Source organism: Gallus gallus, chromosome 23 (assembly GCF_016699485.2).
Source record: "Gallus gallus isolate bGalGal1 chromosome 23, bGalGal1.mat.broiler.GRCg7b, whole genome shotgun sequence".
NCBI classification, from domain to species: Eukaryota; Metazoa; Chordata; class Aves; order Galliformes; family Phasianidae; genus Gallus; species Gallus gallus.
The window spans coordinates 1,630,515-1,645,445 of record NC_052554.1 but is presented as its reverse complement, the minus strand read 5'-3'; the positions used below and the strand labels follow the sequence as shown (position 1 = coordinate 1,645,445).

The 14,931-nt window shown below is 54.0% G+C and overlaps 1 protein-coding gene across 2 annotated transcripts; it reads left to right on the top strand.

Annotated features, from left to right (window-relative positions):
• Nucleotides 1-1,307: 1,307 nt before the first annotated feature.
• CTPS1 (CTP synthase 1) lies at nucleotides 1,308-14,908 on the top strand. Of its 2 annotated transcripts, none has more exons than XM_025143037.3 (19): nucleotides 1,308-1,433; nucleotides 1,564-1,733; nucleotides 2,690-2,860; nucleotides 4,686-4,786; nucleotides 5,444-5,560; nucleotides 6,469-6,552; nucleotides 6,880-6,960; nucleotides 7,711-7,862; nucleotides 8,822-8,954; nucleotides 9,701-9,789; nucleotides 10,290-10,384; nucleotides 10,901-10,963; nucleotides 11,519-11,562; nucleotides 12,187-12,283; nucleotides 12,400-12,455; nucleotides 12,540-12,636; nucleotides 12,876-13,020; nucleotides 14,570-14,660; nucleotides 14,791-14,908. In XM_025143037.3, the coding sequence occupies exons 1-18, from the start codon at nucleotides 1,315-1,317 to the stop codon at nucleotides 14,652-14,654; spliced, it is 1,899 nt and encodes a 632-aa protein (XP_024998805.2). In that variant the 5' UTR covers nucleotides 1,308-1,314; the 3' UTR covers nucleotides 14,655-14,660; nucleotides 14,791-14,908. The 2 variants fall into 2 exon arrangements, with proteins under 2 accessions (XP_024998805.2, XP_015153065.1); XM_015297579.4 differs by having other exon boundaries at nucleotides 1,341-1,433; nucleotides 1,556-1,733.
• The last annotated feature ends 23 nt before the right edge of the window (nucleotides 14,909-14,931 follow it).

Here is a 14,931-nt window from a genome sequence, read left to right as displayed (position 1 = left end):
CTGCGCTCAGAATCAGTGCTTCCTCACAGAGGCTTCCTGTGAGCCTCCTCCTCTCACCACTGTAACAGCAGCAATGAGCTGTGAGCGCGTGCCATGTCCTGTCCAGGTGGCACAGCGTGAGGACGGGGCTCTGTCACTGCCCAGGTAACGTTTATGCATTGTACACTGCAACTGATGAGAGCAGGACCTGCTTTGCCTGCCGGCACCTCGCTGCTGTGCGGAGCGCTCCCGTCCTGCCATGCGGGTACCATATGCAGGTGTGCTAAGTCTGACCCCTCGGCAAGGAGCTGCGTTATCTCCTATGGCACTGAGCCCCTTTGTGCTGTGGTCAGCAAAGACCTCTCCGTCCCCACGCAGAAGAGACCATCACGGCCAGTGCTGGATGACGCCTGGACAGATGAGTCCTCCTGCACTTTGTTGCAATGGTGAGACACGCGTGGCGAGCCCACGAGCAGCAGGGACGGCTCGCGTTTGCCTGTGGAAGCTGCTGGCATGCACAGCATCCCGGGGAGGAGCCACCGCAGGTGGAGGTGAACCTCGCCATCTCACCTCCCAGCACTGAGCCCCTGCACCGAGCAGCTCTCAGCACAGCGCCCACGTCTGCCGGTCAGCTCTGTGACACCCCGAGGTTGGGAGGTCTCATTTCTCCACCCCCCCCCCCTTTCCTCGCACCGCTCTCCCCGCAGCGGAGGGCTGGCAGACCCGTCCCGCACCGTGGGTTAACGAGAAAGCTCCATCACACGGTTTGCACGCCAGGACGGGTCAGCTCAGCGCTGCGCTCCGCACCACGGGGCTCACCGTCCCCAAATGCTGCTGAGCGCTGCCGGCCGCGCTCCCTCCTCGCTGCGGAACCTCCGCTTTTCCAGCCCGATGCCGCCATCAGGCGGACAGCCCTGCAGAGCACACGGCGCCCCCGCAGCGCGCTGAGCACCTTCAGACGGCTCCTACGCGCTCACGGCCGACCGCGTTACTCAGAGCAACCGACGGCAACGCGGCGTTGTGGGGAACGTCTGACTGTTACTGAGCTCAGAGCAAAAGCTTCTGCGGCTTCACCTCCGGGAAGGAGCCCGGCACGGCGCAGGGCTCTGACGGCACAACGGGGCGGCACAAAGGGCCCACGAGGACGTGGGGGTGGACCCCAATGGATGCTTTGCCAAAGACTTCCCCAAACCACGTCCGCTCACCACCACCAACACCCCCCGTGCTGAGCTGACCGCACTGCGGACCCGAACCCGCACGGAGCCCACCCCGCACCGCCCGCCGCCCCCCCCTAAGCCCCGCCCCCCTCTAAGCCCCGCCCCCTCCGCACTGCGCATGCGCCCGAGGAGCGCCGCGCATGCGCCGTGCCGCGCGCCGGCCTCATGCGCTTGTGCGCCCCGCCGGCACGGCGTGCGTGTGCGCTCCTCCCTGCGGGAACCCGCGCGCGGGAACGGGTGAGCGCCGTCCGGGTGGCGCGGGGGGGTCCGCGGGGCGCGCCGGCGGGAAGGCGTGGCGGGACGGCGGGACGGCGGGGCGGGGCGGGGGCTGCGCGGCCCCTCCTGAGGCGCGCTGTCAGACCGGCAGGCAGATGAAGTACATCCTGGTGACGGGCGGGGTGATCTCGGGCATCGGCAAAGGGATCATCGCCAGCAGCATCGGCACCATCCTCAAATCCAGCGGGCTGCGCGTCACCTCCATTAAGATCGACCCCTACATCAACATCGACGCCGGAACCTTCTCCCCCTACGAGCACGGTGAGCGCCGGGCCGGGGGGAGTCAGCACGGATCTGCCGTGTGCCCGGGGTGAGGCCGGAGGTGGGGGTGGGATCTGGGGTGGGTTCTGGGGATCTGGCGGCCTGGCTGTGCTGCTTTATCGCTGTGAGTCCCTGCCTGGCGCAGGGGTTGACTCATCCTCTCTGCTGGACGGGGCCCTGAGTGTGCTGCGGCAGCCGGAGGGCGATTCCTTACCGGGAGTTCTTCCCGCTGACCAAAGGCTGCGGAGGACCAACCAGTCCAACCCCTCCGTCCCACTGACTGCGTCCCTCAGTGCCCCATCGCTGTGGTTCCGGAGCACCCCCAGGGATGGTGACCCCTGGGCAGCTGTGCCGCTGCATCGGGACTGTTTCAGAGGAGGAACTGCTCCCAATACCCACCCTGACCTCCCCTGGTGCTGCTTGGGGCCATCAGCTCATCCTGCTGCTGTTACCCAGGAGCAGGGACTGATCCTTCCAGGGTGTAAAGGGGCCGTAAGAAAGGGGACGGACTCTTCAGCAGGGTCTGTGGTGGTAGGAAAGGGGGAAATGGTTTCAAGCTGAAAGAGGGGAGATTTAGATTGGGTGTAAGGAAGAACTTTTTGCAGTAAGGGCAGTGAGGCAGTGGCACAGGTTGCCTGAGGATGCGTTGGTGCCCATCCCTGCAGGCACCCGAGGTGAGGCTGGGGGGGCTCTGAGCACTGACGGAGCTGTGGGTGTCTGTGCTCAATGCTGGGAGTTGGACCGGATGGCCCTTATGGGTCCCTTCCAACTCAATCCATTCTGTGATCCACAGCCTCCCTGCAGGGAGCTGAAGGGGGCACTGAGGTACCCGCTGAGCCTCCTCCAGACCGAACCGCCCCATCCCCCAGCTGCTCCCCATAACACTCTTGCTGCAGAGCCGTGACCTCCGACCAACAGCCGCGTTGCTCTGAGCTGTGTGTCTCTCTGTGCTGCAGGAGAGGTGTTTGTGTTGGATGATGGCGGGGAGGTGGACCTGGACCTCGGAAACTACGAGCGCTTCCTCGACATCCGCCTCACCAAAGACAACAATCTGACGACGGGGAAGATCTACCAGTATGTCATCAACAAGGAGAGGAAGGGAGACTACCTCGGCAAAACCGTCCAAGGTGATGCCAAGCTTTGTTTCTGATGCTGAGGAATGTGTTCTGTGTCTCCGTCCTGCTCCTGGATCCCATCTCAGTTTGAGGCCTTTCCGTGGTCTGTGCTGTCCTTGCGATATGTTTGGTTGGTTCTTGGAGGGGGGACAGCAGTGTGAGTGTAGTGGCAGATGCTGTAGGTCAGCTGTAGCCCTGCAGAGTGTTGTTTGGGAGTTCATCTCCCAATTGGAGAGATACGGATTTGAAGGGTGGGCTGTTGGGTGGATGAGGAGTTGGTTGGATGGTTGTGGCCAAAGGGTTGTGGTCAGTGGCTCTGTGTGCAGGTGGGGGCGGTGAGGAGTGGTGGCCCCCAGGGGTCCATCTCAGCACCGGCGCTCTTCAGCATCTTTAGCAATGGCATCAGTGATGGATTGAGTGCACCCGCAGCACTTTGCTGATGGCACCGAGCTGAGCGGTGCAGCTGATACAGCAGAAGGGAGGGATGCCAGCCAGAGGGACCGTGGTAAACTGCAAAGGTGGGCCCCTGTGAACCTAATGAGGTTTAACAAGGCCAAGTGCGAGGTGCTGCACCTGGGTCGGGGTAATCCCAGGTATGTATACAGGCTGGGAGAATTCCTTGAGAGCAGCCCTGCTGAGAAGGACTTAAGGGTCCTGGTAGGTGAAAAATTTAACACGAGCCAGCAGTGCGTGCTTGCAGTTTGGAAGGCCAATGGTATCCTGGGCTCCATCAGCAGAGGGATGGCAGTGGGCAGATGGGAGTGTCCCCTCTGCTATGCCCTAATGAGACCCCATCTGCAGTACTGTGTCCAGGTCTGGAGCTTCCAGCACAGGAAAGATGTGGAGCTGTTGGAGAGGGTCCAGAAGGGCGCCACAAAGATGGTCAGAGGGCTGCAGCACCTCTCCTACAAAGACAGACTGAGGGAGCTGGGATTGTTCAGCCTGGAGAAGAGAAGGCTGTGGGGGGACCTCATTGCGGCCTTCCAGTGTTTAAAAGGGGGTTAAAAACAGGAAGGTAATCAACCTTTTACGCACATAGATAGTGATAGGACAAAGGGGAATGGTTTTAAAGGAGGGAAGATTTAGATTGGATGTTGGGGGAAGTTTTCCACTGATTGGGCTGGTACTGCTGCCCAGAGCTGTGGATGCTCCATCCCTGGAGGTGTTTAAGGCCGGGTAGGATGGGGCCCTGGGCACCTGATGTAGCACTTGACCTGGAGGCTGGCAGCCCGGCCTGCAGCAGGGGGTGCAACCTGATGATCCTTGGGGTCCCTTCCAACCTCAGCCCTTCTGTGAGCCTATGGACGTGCTACCTGACCTGTATCCTGGACTTGGATCTGACTTTCTGACACAGCCAATCCTAAATGGGCACTTCAGACTGATGTGGATAATTTGCTAGCTGGTTAAGGTGGTTATTGCTGCTTAACTCATTTAAATAACACCGTGGTGTCATTGGAAGACCGAAAGGATCTCTGAAGATCAGATCAGCCTCTATCCTTTTCAAGAACCCTCCCCAGCTGTTTTGGATAATGATTTCTGTAGGCAGTTTAAAACAAGCTGACCCTCTGAGCTCAGCGTGTGGAACTGTTTGTACTGGAAGCTTCCAGCTTAAAAGAAACATTGCTCACATCTGTTTAAATGGAAGTGGGGCTGCATTTCCTGCCAAGGCAGCTCTTGAAAATGGCAGCCAAAAATAAGCATTTCAAACATTCATCCTTGAAAAATGCACGTCGGTGCTTTGGGAAGTGATCTGGGAAGCACTGGCTGTTTATTTTTGATAATTTCATCTGCAATGAGTGAAGTTGTGGCCTAACTCTTCTCCTGGCTTCTTTCTCAGTGGTCCCCCACATCACGGATGCCATACAGGAGTGGGTGATGAGACAGGCACGCATTCCTGTGGATGAAGATGGTGTGGAACCCCAAGTTTGTGTGATTGAGGTGTGTAGCTCTGGATGGATTAAACCAAACTGTATGCATGTTTTGTTTAGCAAAACTCACCGTTTGGGAATGGTTGGCTCTGCTTGTTGTTGGGTTCTTACAAATCTTCCTTGTTAGCTTTAAGCTTTTCAGTGCTCTGTGTCTGAATCCACATACAGAAAGACTTGGGTCTTGGAACAGGTTGCCCAAGGAGGCTGTGGATGCCCCATCCCTGCAGGCATTCAAGGCCAGGCTGGATGTGGCTCTGGGCAGCCTGGGCTGCTGGTTGGCGACCCTGCACATAGCAGGGGGTTGGAACTGGATGAGCACTGTGGTCCTTTTCAACCCAGGCCATTCTATGATTCTGTGACAGTTGCATTTTTGAGGCCCTCTGCCTCAGATAAGTGTATGGAATGAGTTCTAATTAGAAGTTGATACTTGGAAGGCTGAGTTAGTCGTGCTGTGCCCTCTTTGCAGCTGGTGGGTGGAGGAAGGGTAGGGCAGTCACCTCGAGGCACTTGTCTGTGCTCCTCAGCTGATGCTCCCTTAGGGAATCAGGGCAGTGCTGGGAGGTGTGTTGGTGTCATTGTATGTATTTATTAGTACACTTCAGTGGGCCTTTGTAGCAGAGGATGTCACGATGCTAACTTGAATTCCAAACACCTTTGTGTTTCCCAGCTGGGTGGTACGGTGGGTGATATTGAGAGCATGCCCTTCATCGAGGCCTTCCGCCAGTTCCAGTTCAAAGCCAGGAGGGAGAACTTCTGTAACATTCATGTCAGCCTCGTTCCACAGGTATGGAGCTCAGCTGTGGGCTGGGTGGCTGCTTCCCCTGAGCCACCTGTAGAACTGCATTCTGAAACACCACCTCTGCATGCACCGTTCTATTGGGGTTTCCGTATGTAGAAGCTTGTAAACGTGCTTTGTAGGGCTTGGTTCAGAAATGCAACCAAAAAGCTGTTGTGAAGCAGTGCTATGAGAAGAGAAATGTAATTAGAAATCACAGAGGAAAACAAAGTTTTCTTATGTTCCAAGTCGGTGGTGCAAGCTCCAGTCAATACCAAAAGCATAATGGAGCTCCTTCGTGGCATGCAATGCCTGGTACAACCTCATCTGTATTATCTGACCTGGCTCTGAAGGCAATTTACAGTCTTACCCACCTAAAAAGGCTCTATTTTGAATCACAGCTGAAGAAATGACTCTTGCATGGTTGTTGACAGTACCAGAGAGCATCGTCTGTAGCACTGTAACTCTGTGAATGAGAGCTCCTCATCACGGAACTGGATGTGGAGTAATTTGATGAAGTTCCTGAAGTGCACATCGCTCCCTTTTCTGCTCTCCTCTCTTTCCTTCCCTTTGCATCCAGGCTGGGTGATTTAGGGGGAGAAGACAAGGAATGGAAAACGTGAGGTATTCAGAGGGAACAGTGGGGAAAAAAACCTTGGGCTCTCTGTCCTGCAGTAGAATGAATTCCTGCTCAGTGTGCAGACTTCAGCTCTGGTTTCTTCTGGTTGCTCTCAGCCTTTGGGGTTAAAATACAGAGGAGTATTTGAAGCTGATGTGAATGGTCTAAAAGCCAGGTCAAAGTTCTAGAAGACAAATGAGGGTGGAGGGTCCCCAATAAGGTTGGAGGGTCCCCCATAATGCAACGTGGTGCTCTGTAGCATCAGAAGTTAACGCAGCCAATTCTGCTCTTTGACCAGCCGAGCTCCACGGGAGAGCAGAAGACAAAACCCACCCAAAACAGCGTCCGGGAGCTCAGAGGTCTCGGTCTCTCCCCGGATCTGGTAAGCTTTGTGTAGCTTTGGGTTTGGAAATGAAGTGCTGACGGTGTGAGCTGGCACTGCATGTAGGAACTGGGGGTTGGAACTCCGTGATCCATCCGGTCCCTTCCAACCCAAAGCCATTCTGTGGTTGTGTGACCCTATGCTGCAGCAGCAGCCTGGCCTCATTAATGCTGAGTTTGGGAGCTCTTGTGTTGGTCCCACGGAATGGAGCTGTTTTCTCTCCCAAGTCGGAGGAGACTGTGGAATGATGGCTGTGTTCAGCTTTGTTACCTGGGTGCCGGAGTGCTTCTGTTTTGCTTCACAAGGGTGACATTGCTGTTCTGTCAGATCGTTTGCAGGTGCTCCACTCCCCTGGATACCTCCGTGAAAGAAAAGATTTCCATGTTCTGTCATGTTGAACCAGAACAGGTAAGGACTGCTGTCTGCAGATACATGCAATAAATGTTCTGGCTGTTTGTTGGATGCTGTATCTGAGCACAGAGCTGATGTGTTCCAGCTTTGCCTTTCTGGGAGCTGCATAATTCATTTGCTTCTTTGTCTTACCTACATTCTTTACATCAGTAAACGTTACAACAATGGTCCCTTTTGTGCTGGCATTTTTTTATAAGTAAATACACTTAGGCTTGGAATTCAGTGGCATCCAAAGTATTTTCTGAGTAGCTTTTGACCTCAGTTATTCCTTCTACAAAGACAGAAGAATGAGTATTTTTCAGTGTTGTGAGACCGGAGGGCAGTTGCCCAAAATTAAAAGGATATGAATGCATTTCTGCTTGCTGCTCCTCTCACGGTGTTATTCTTCCACCCAAGCCTGTGTGAAGAGAATTGCATGGGAGTTTAAGTGGGGCTCCCAGCTCTGGCTGGCTAACCTGCTGCTGGCCAGGAGCTGCGAGTAAGCTGGATCTCACCACACACTTCCCAGGAAGTTTAATACAGCTTCACCTGGTTGTAACCCATCTGCGGTTGCACTTAAAGTGAATACAAAGGAGAAGAGTTACAATTCAGGGTGTTTTATCAGCGAGGTGCTGAGCTCTGCTTTCGTGCCAGTCAGGAGAAGTGATACTTTTAAAAATAGCTGTGCCTATATCTCTATATAACTGCCTAAAAATAATCTGCCAGGCGCTCAGCTCGGCTCTAACGCCGTTGGTGTTTGATGCACAGGTCATCTGCGTTCACGATGTCTCTTCCATCTACCGGGTTCCTCTGTTGCTGGAGGAGCAGGGGGTTGTGGACTACTTCAGGCGCAGGCTGGACCTCCCCATCGGCAGGCAGCCCCGCAGGATGCTCATGAAGTGGAAGGAGATGGCTGACAGGTGAGCTGCGGGGTTGGGAGCCTGGTGGAGTTCCTCTGCTCGTAGCTCATCGGGTTCTGAGTGTTGCCCTGTTTCCACTCGGTGTTCTGCAGTGTCATCTCCTGGCTTGTTTTCCTGCGGGGGGAGAGGATGGAGGTGAAAAAGCTGTTACTGTGTAGTGCTGTAATCCCTGTCTGGGTGTGCGTGGCAGTCATTGGCTGTGTGGATTAAAAGCAGTGCCTTTTGGGTGTGCGTTCAAGAGAGTGAGGCAGCTGTTCTGTAACACTGAGATGCTGAGACACCGCAGGGACCGCAGTGCTCTGTCCTCACGGAACACTGAGCTGAGGGTTTTCAGTCTGCACCTGAGCCCTTCCTGCCCCTCACACATCTGCCCTGGGAAGGAGCAGAGCTGAGTGATGCTTCCCTCCCATTGTAACACGGGGCACTGCTGCAAAGAGCATCTCATTTGGGCAGGGACAGCCCTCGTTAAGCAGTGTGATGGAAGGTACCTAGCAACTCTGGCACGGGTTTCCCACAGAATCCCTTAGTTGTGAGCAGGAAGCTCACCACGTCAGGTGCTGGGGGCACAAAGGAGGCAGCACAGCATAAGATTTTTGTATTCCTGGCTGCTGCAGTGAGCTCTGTCAGCAGCGTGGGGATGCCGTGCAGGAGAAACATGCAGAGTTGTGCTTTGATCTTCTCTCCTCATAACTTACTGCTGACTTTTTGGATCCTCCCGGAGAGGCAGTTTGGATCTAATCCTAACAGCTTTTCCTCTCAATTTGCTTTTTGTTTCTTACATTCTTGCTTTGACGTTTTTAGGTCACAGTTGCCATTGGAGGCCTTCTCTTCCACGGGAGGTTTCTCTTCCCATTGACAGACTTGCAGAAGCTGAGCTGTTTATGTCACTTGAAAAGGATTGTCTGTGATTTTTACCCCCACTTTCTCTTAGTAACCCCCATGTTTTGCTTTTCCTTCAGGTACGACCGTCTCCTTGAGACGTGCTCCATTGCACTTGTTGGCAAGTACACCAAGTTTTCAGACTCCTACGCCTCCGTCATTAAAGCACTGGAACATTCTGCACTGGCTATCAACCATAAACTCGACATCAAGGTGTGTATTTCCCCCTCCCAAATCCACCTGCATCGCCACCCCTCTTCATGAGGTTTCTCATAAACCGTGTGTGAGTTGATTCTGCCACTGAGCTTTGAAGCTGTATTGGATTACAGCATCCAGACATCTGCAGTCAGGCATAGAACAGCAAAATCTGTGGGTACTTCCCAGGAGCTGTGTTTGATGGTGGGGAAGGGGTTCTGGTGCCCATGCACGGAGGCCTTGCATTGCCTTATAGAATTCTGTAGCTGTGTTCCAGGCTTCAGAAAGGGAAGGATGGTTGTTGCAACCAGAAGACCCGCAGTTTTCCCATGCCTAGCACTGATGACAGCATTACTTAATTGTAATGACCTGTGTTTCACAATATCCTCTTGTTTCATTGGTACATCTTGAAGGTTAGATGAGGTGTGTTTGTGGAACGATGCTTTTGTGTTGTGGTTGTTTGTCTGCATCTCATGGTGCTCTGTGGAGATGTGACTCTGAGCTGCGTGGATTTGGGGTTTTCTGTTGCAGCAGGGAGAGGAGGATGCAAAGACATGGCTTCAGTTTGTGCACACCTGGCGTGGAGGTGGGGGCAGCAGTTCTGTTGGCTATCAAAGGGGAAATGAGTGCAGAAAACCCAAAAGCATTCAGTAGGACACAGACTGAGTCTGTGAGATCCAGGGGAGGGAAGGAGGAGAACTGAAGAGCCTTTGTGTTGGTGCCCCTCTGGTCTCACTGTCTTCTTCTGGCTTTTTTTTTCCCAGTACATCGACTCTGCTGACTTGGAGCCTGCCACCCTGCAGGAGGAACCTGTCCGATACCACGAGGCATGGCAGAAGCTGTGTGGTGCTCAGTAAGATCCTTATGCTTCTCTGGGCTGTGGCTGATAAGCTTGCTGCTGTTGATGCTCTGGGAATGAAGAGCTGCACTGTAAGCCTGTGTCTTAGGCACTGTGCACAGCCATGCTGCCCCAAAATCCTCTTGGTGGAATTTGGGATAGAGGCAGAAGAGATGGTAGGTGGGATGGAGGAGAACTATTAAAAAAGTGGGGGCTCCTGTGAAGGGCAGCAGGAGGGGAAATTGATATAAAAAGGGAAACAGAGGGAGAAAGGAAGTGAGGGAAGTGGTGGGCACTGCTCAAACCAAAGGGGAGGGAGGGAGGGTGGAAGTGTGCCATGCAGTTCTGTAGGGAGAAGATGTGAGGAGGGGAAAAGTTGTTTTGCAGTGCACAGAGATGCCAAGGGTGAGCCCAGGAAATGAGCAGAGGGGCAGATCCAAAATGTTGTGGAGAGGCTGTGCGTGGCTGTGGGAGCTGTGCTGGTGAACACTGTGTGAATGGTGTCTTTCATCCAGTGGCGTGCTGGTTCCTGGTGGATTTGGTGTTCGGGGCACAGAAGGCAAAATCCAAGCTATTTCCTGGGCAAGAAAACAGAAGAAACCCTTCTTAGGTGAGAAATGTTTTTCCTCCGTAGGAAGAAGTGAAGCAAAGAAGAATAACGGTATAATGGACTTGAGCATGAGCTTTGCTGACTTCCATTGCGACTTCAGAATGTCAGAGATAAGTGCTGAGGGCAGCAGTGCTCTGTGCTCAGCTGTGCCACCACCTGTGGCTGGGGTGGTGTCACACTGGAACAGGTTGCCCAAGGAGGCTGTGGATGCCCCATCCCTGCAGGCATTCAAGGCCAGGCTGGATGTGGCTCTGGGCCGCCTGGGCTGGTGGTTGGCGACCCTGCGCATAGCAGGGGGTTGAAATGAGATGATCGTTGTGGTCCTTTTTAACCCAGGCCATTCTGTGATTCTACGATTCTGTGGGGTGTGATGGCAGATCCCTGTGTTGGGGTTTGAGTTACAGGGGAGGCCATGGTGGTGTCACGGTGTTTTCAGTGATGGTGTGCGTGCTTCACCGCGTGGGCTCAGAGATGCCTCATCCCCACCTCATCTGTGTTCTGCCTCTTCTTCTGCAGGAGTCTGCTTGGGAATGCAGTTAGCAGTTGTGGAGTTCGCACGCAGTGTTCTTGGTTGGTCAGGTAATTGCACAGACCCATCCCCAGGCAATGGGTGTCTCCTTTTGGCTGCTTGGGTAACTCCCGTAATGCTTTCCATTTTTCATTGGCACGTGGATTGCATTTTATTTTTCTTAGGCTTGTAGAAAATTCCCCTCCCCCTTTGCCAGCTCAAAGGAAGAAGAATCATCTCATTCAGGCAGTGGGGGCATTCACTCAGTGCTCAGTGTGACACGAGCAGAGCTGTGTGTGCAGGACAGCCCTCACAGCCCATGGCCACAAAGAGCAGCAGTTCAGCTGGGCAGGCAGCAGTGCCTGCTTTGCTGCCTTGAAGTGCTTTCTGGGCTCAAATAGAGCAGGTCCCCACTGTCACACCTTCCTCCAGAGTGCCAAACTGAACTCATTGCCTCAGGCTGACTGTGAACCTTCATGGGTAGTGAAAGTGAGAGGGAGGAACGTGTTTCTGAGCCCTCCTCCCTCCCCCATTCTGCACCTTATGCAGAATATCCTAAGCTGTGTCTGTGAACTTCTGGGTGAGGGACGTAAAGGTGTTTCTAACCCCTGGATGTAACATTGCAGATGCGAACTCAACAGAATTTGACCCCAACACCACTCATCCAGTGGTGAGTATGCCATGACTTGCTTGCTGTGTCTTCACTGTGTTCGAGTTGGTTTTCATCCCTTATTAATCGGCATGGAAAGTGTTGTTTCCTGCTTGGCTCTATGGCATCTGCTGCTTTTGAGGGCTCTGCAGTGCTTGGTACAGTGCAACAGGGGTTTCTTTAAAAGGTGCTTCATCTCATTGCACTTCTTCAAGAAACCAAGGTGTATTCTCAGAGGGGAAAGACAAAGCTGCCCCTCTTAAAGGGCACTTGGAAAGCTGATTTCACAGGGGAATGGTCCATATGTGGTGATACCCAGGTCCAGTGCCATCAGTATCACTCAATTTAATGATGGCCTCAGTAATTAACAGAAGCAGACAGGAATTGCCTGGAAAGTCAGAGGGTGGGTCTCTGAGCCGTGTTCTCTGCCTGCAGGCTGCATGCAATCCCACCACACCCACACTGTATGTGTTCCATACAGCCTTCCTGGAACATCCCTGTCTCTGCTGCTGTACCCCATCAGGACAGTGTTCTTTGGGCTGCTGTACTTATTTTCTGCATGGATGTTGCTTTTCCCCTGTTAATGTTTCAGTGTCTATGTGGGGCTAGGTGTCCATCAGCCTCGTCCTGCTCTGCATTTCCCAGGTGATCGACATGCCAGAACACAACCCTGGGCAGATGGGTGGAACCATGAGGCTTGGCAAGAGAAGAACGCTCTTCCAAACGAAGAACTCAGTCATGAGTAAGGCATTTCCTACCTGCCTGTTCTGAGGGCTTCCTGGTGCTCGTAGGGATTTGTCAGAACGTGGCATTGTGTGAACTGTTTGCTCACAGATGTTTGCCTTTCTTTTGGTGCAGGGAAGCTGTATGGAGATCACGATTTCTTGGAAGAGAGGCACAGACACAGATTTGAGGTACGACTGCTGCTGTGGGTGCTGGGCTCCCCTGTACAACCCAGGCACAAAAGAGGATGGGTTCTCTTGCTTCTCGTCCTGCAGGTCAATCCAGAGCTGAAGAAATCTTTTGAAGAGCAAGGCTTGAAGTTTGTTGGCCAGGATGAGGAAGGAGAGCGGATGGAAATAGTTGAGTTAGAAGGTGAGTGTGTCAGAGGGTGAACTGTGGGTGTCAGCATCTGCAGGGAACCTGCTGAGGGACACAGCATGCTCCCACGTGGGGCCACGCTCCCTCACAGCCATTCCATGCATGGTGAATTGCACTAACACGAGTGCTGTGGGCCAGCCATCGGGCTAGGGAACACCCCATCATCAGCAAGCACACCCAGCCACAGGCCTGCAGACTTGTCAGTGATGTGTCCTGGTTTTCTTTCCTTGTAGACCATCCATTCTTTGTGGGTGTTCAGTACCACCCTGAATTCCTCTCCAGACCCATCAAGCCATCCCCGCCGTACTTCGGGCTGCTGCTGGCATCTGCAGGAAGGCTCGCACATTACCTGCAGAAGGGCTGCAGGCTGTCACCCAGGTGGGTTGGAGGACAGCAGCAGGCCTCTCATGGGGCAGCACAGCTTCCCATGGGGTGAACTGGAGAGTCAAGGAGCAGGGCTTTGTGGGGCTGCGGGGTAATGGGGTGTGCAGCTCTGCTTCTTGTGCTGTGGGAAACCTGTGCTGTGTGAGTGCCTCACTGTGATGTGCCATCTTCAGCCTGGTGCCCTGCTGGGAGCTGTCAGGAAACTGAGCCAGGCCTGCTCTTGTAAATGATTTTCTCCTTTTAGATCTTTTCTCCTTGTAAAAGAGCAATGTAGACAGTGTGCTTTTACAGTAGGAGTGCTTGTGCTTGCTAAACAGCACGACGAAAGACCATGAACAGTGCTAAAGGCAGAGAGCAATGAAGCACCAAAGCAGTGCAGGGTGTAATGCAGAGCTGTAATGCAGGGTGTAATCCGGGCTGAGCTGCAGCACAGCTGTACCACAGCAGTTCTGTGCTGCTGCCTGGGGAGCAGCCATTCCTTGTGCTCTGGTTGATCTCTGAGCATAGTTTCTGTGTCACGATGCCCCGTTTCAGTGCCCCGCAGCTGCAGGAATGTTTTAATTTCCTGCTTTGGCCAGGAGGATGAGGCGACTCCTTCCAGCCAGGGGGACCAAGTTCCATCCTCACTGCAGCAGCCAAAGGCAGCACTGCGTGTCTGAGGAGTCTGTGCTGGTGTGAGCAGATCATTTCATGCTCAGCACGCAACTGAGAACACGTGTGGCCATTACAGAGCAGCCTCTGTTCCTCGCTGCTGTGCTGGCACAGCTCTTATCAGCAAGGCTCTTTGCACACTGATGCAGGTGGCAGCAGGGGGTGCAGCAGTCCGTGCACCAGAGGGCACTTCAGAGGGATGCGGGTGTAGGGGTGGGCGGAGAGCACTGTAAGGAGTCCAGCAGGGACAATGCAAAGTGCTGGGGGACCATTCCGAAGTATCCCTGCATGGTTTGGGACTGTGCAGCACGCGTGTGTGTGCATCAGGTGGAGTTCACCCCGAAGGTCTGGTGCTGGGTATCCACCAGCCAGGAGGAGGTTTTGCTCCAGAGAAATTCTTCTCTTCATGGGGACTTTACAGGGACCTGCCAGCATCCCAGCAGTGCTCAGAACAGGTTTATATAGAACTGCAAAGATGTGTGGGATGGGAGGAGGAGGCAGAATGGGCAGAGATGTCAGTGAGGTCGGACCGCTGGCTGTGCTGTTCCCAGGGTGCTTCCCATTGGAGCCACTGATCGATTCTGAAAGCTGTCCGATGGATTAAAGGCAGCTGGCTGTCACCAGCAGGCTGCAAGGGAATGCACAGTGCAGGTGGCCAACCAGTCTGTTTGCTATCAGCTTTGTGTCCATCAGTGTGGTCTTCAAATATCTCTTACAGAACTAATCTTAGGGTTTGCCAATTGAGATCAACGCATGTGGCCGAGCCCCATCTCCAGTGGGATGGCTCCGGGGAGCTCTGCCTCACTTCTCACCCTCGGGCAGAAGGAGGCACTGCTCCCACTGCAGAGCCCTCTGTGAGCACATCCCACAGCGCTGCCTCTGTCCTCTGCAGGGACACATACAGCGACAGGAGCGGCAGCAGCTCGCCTGACTCGGAGATAACAGAGCTCAAGTTTCCATCCTTCAATCACGACTGATGCTCGGTAACCCCCAGCGCTCCCAACCCCTTCCCTTATGGAAAGGAAAAGCTGCTCGGCCGCTCTGCTCTGAGGGTGGATGCGCATCTGCTGCCCTTCAGCATCACTGATTCCTTCTTTTCTTCTTTTCCTTCAGCTGCGTCGTGGCTGAAGAAGAGCCCCCGTTTGGTTTTCTGGGCCCTCTCCCAGCAATATGTGACCGCTCTCCGCTTCTGCCTTCCCTAAGTTATGGTTTATACACTTTTGTTACCGCATCCTGGCCGTGTCCTCAGCTCTT

Coding starts and splice junctions, on each gene's coding strand:
- CTPS1 (XM_025143037.3), top strand. CDS start 1,315: ATGCGCCCGAGGAGCGCCGCGCATGCGCCGTGCCGCGCGCCGGCCTCA. Junction 2,861..4,685: donor CCTCGGCAAAACCGTCCAAG/GTGATGCCAAGC, acceptor CTTCTTTCTCAG/TGGTCCCCCACATCACGGAT. Junction 10,964..11,518: donor CAGTGTTCTTGGTTGGTCAG/GTAATTGCACAG, acceptor GTAACATTGCAG/ATGCGAACTCAACAGAATTT.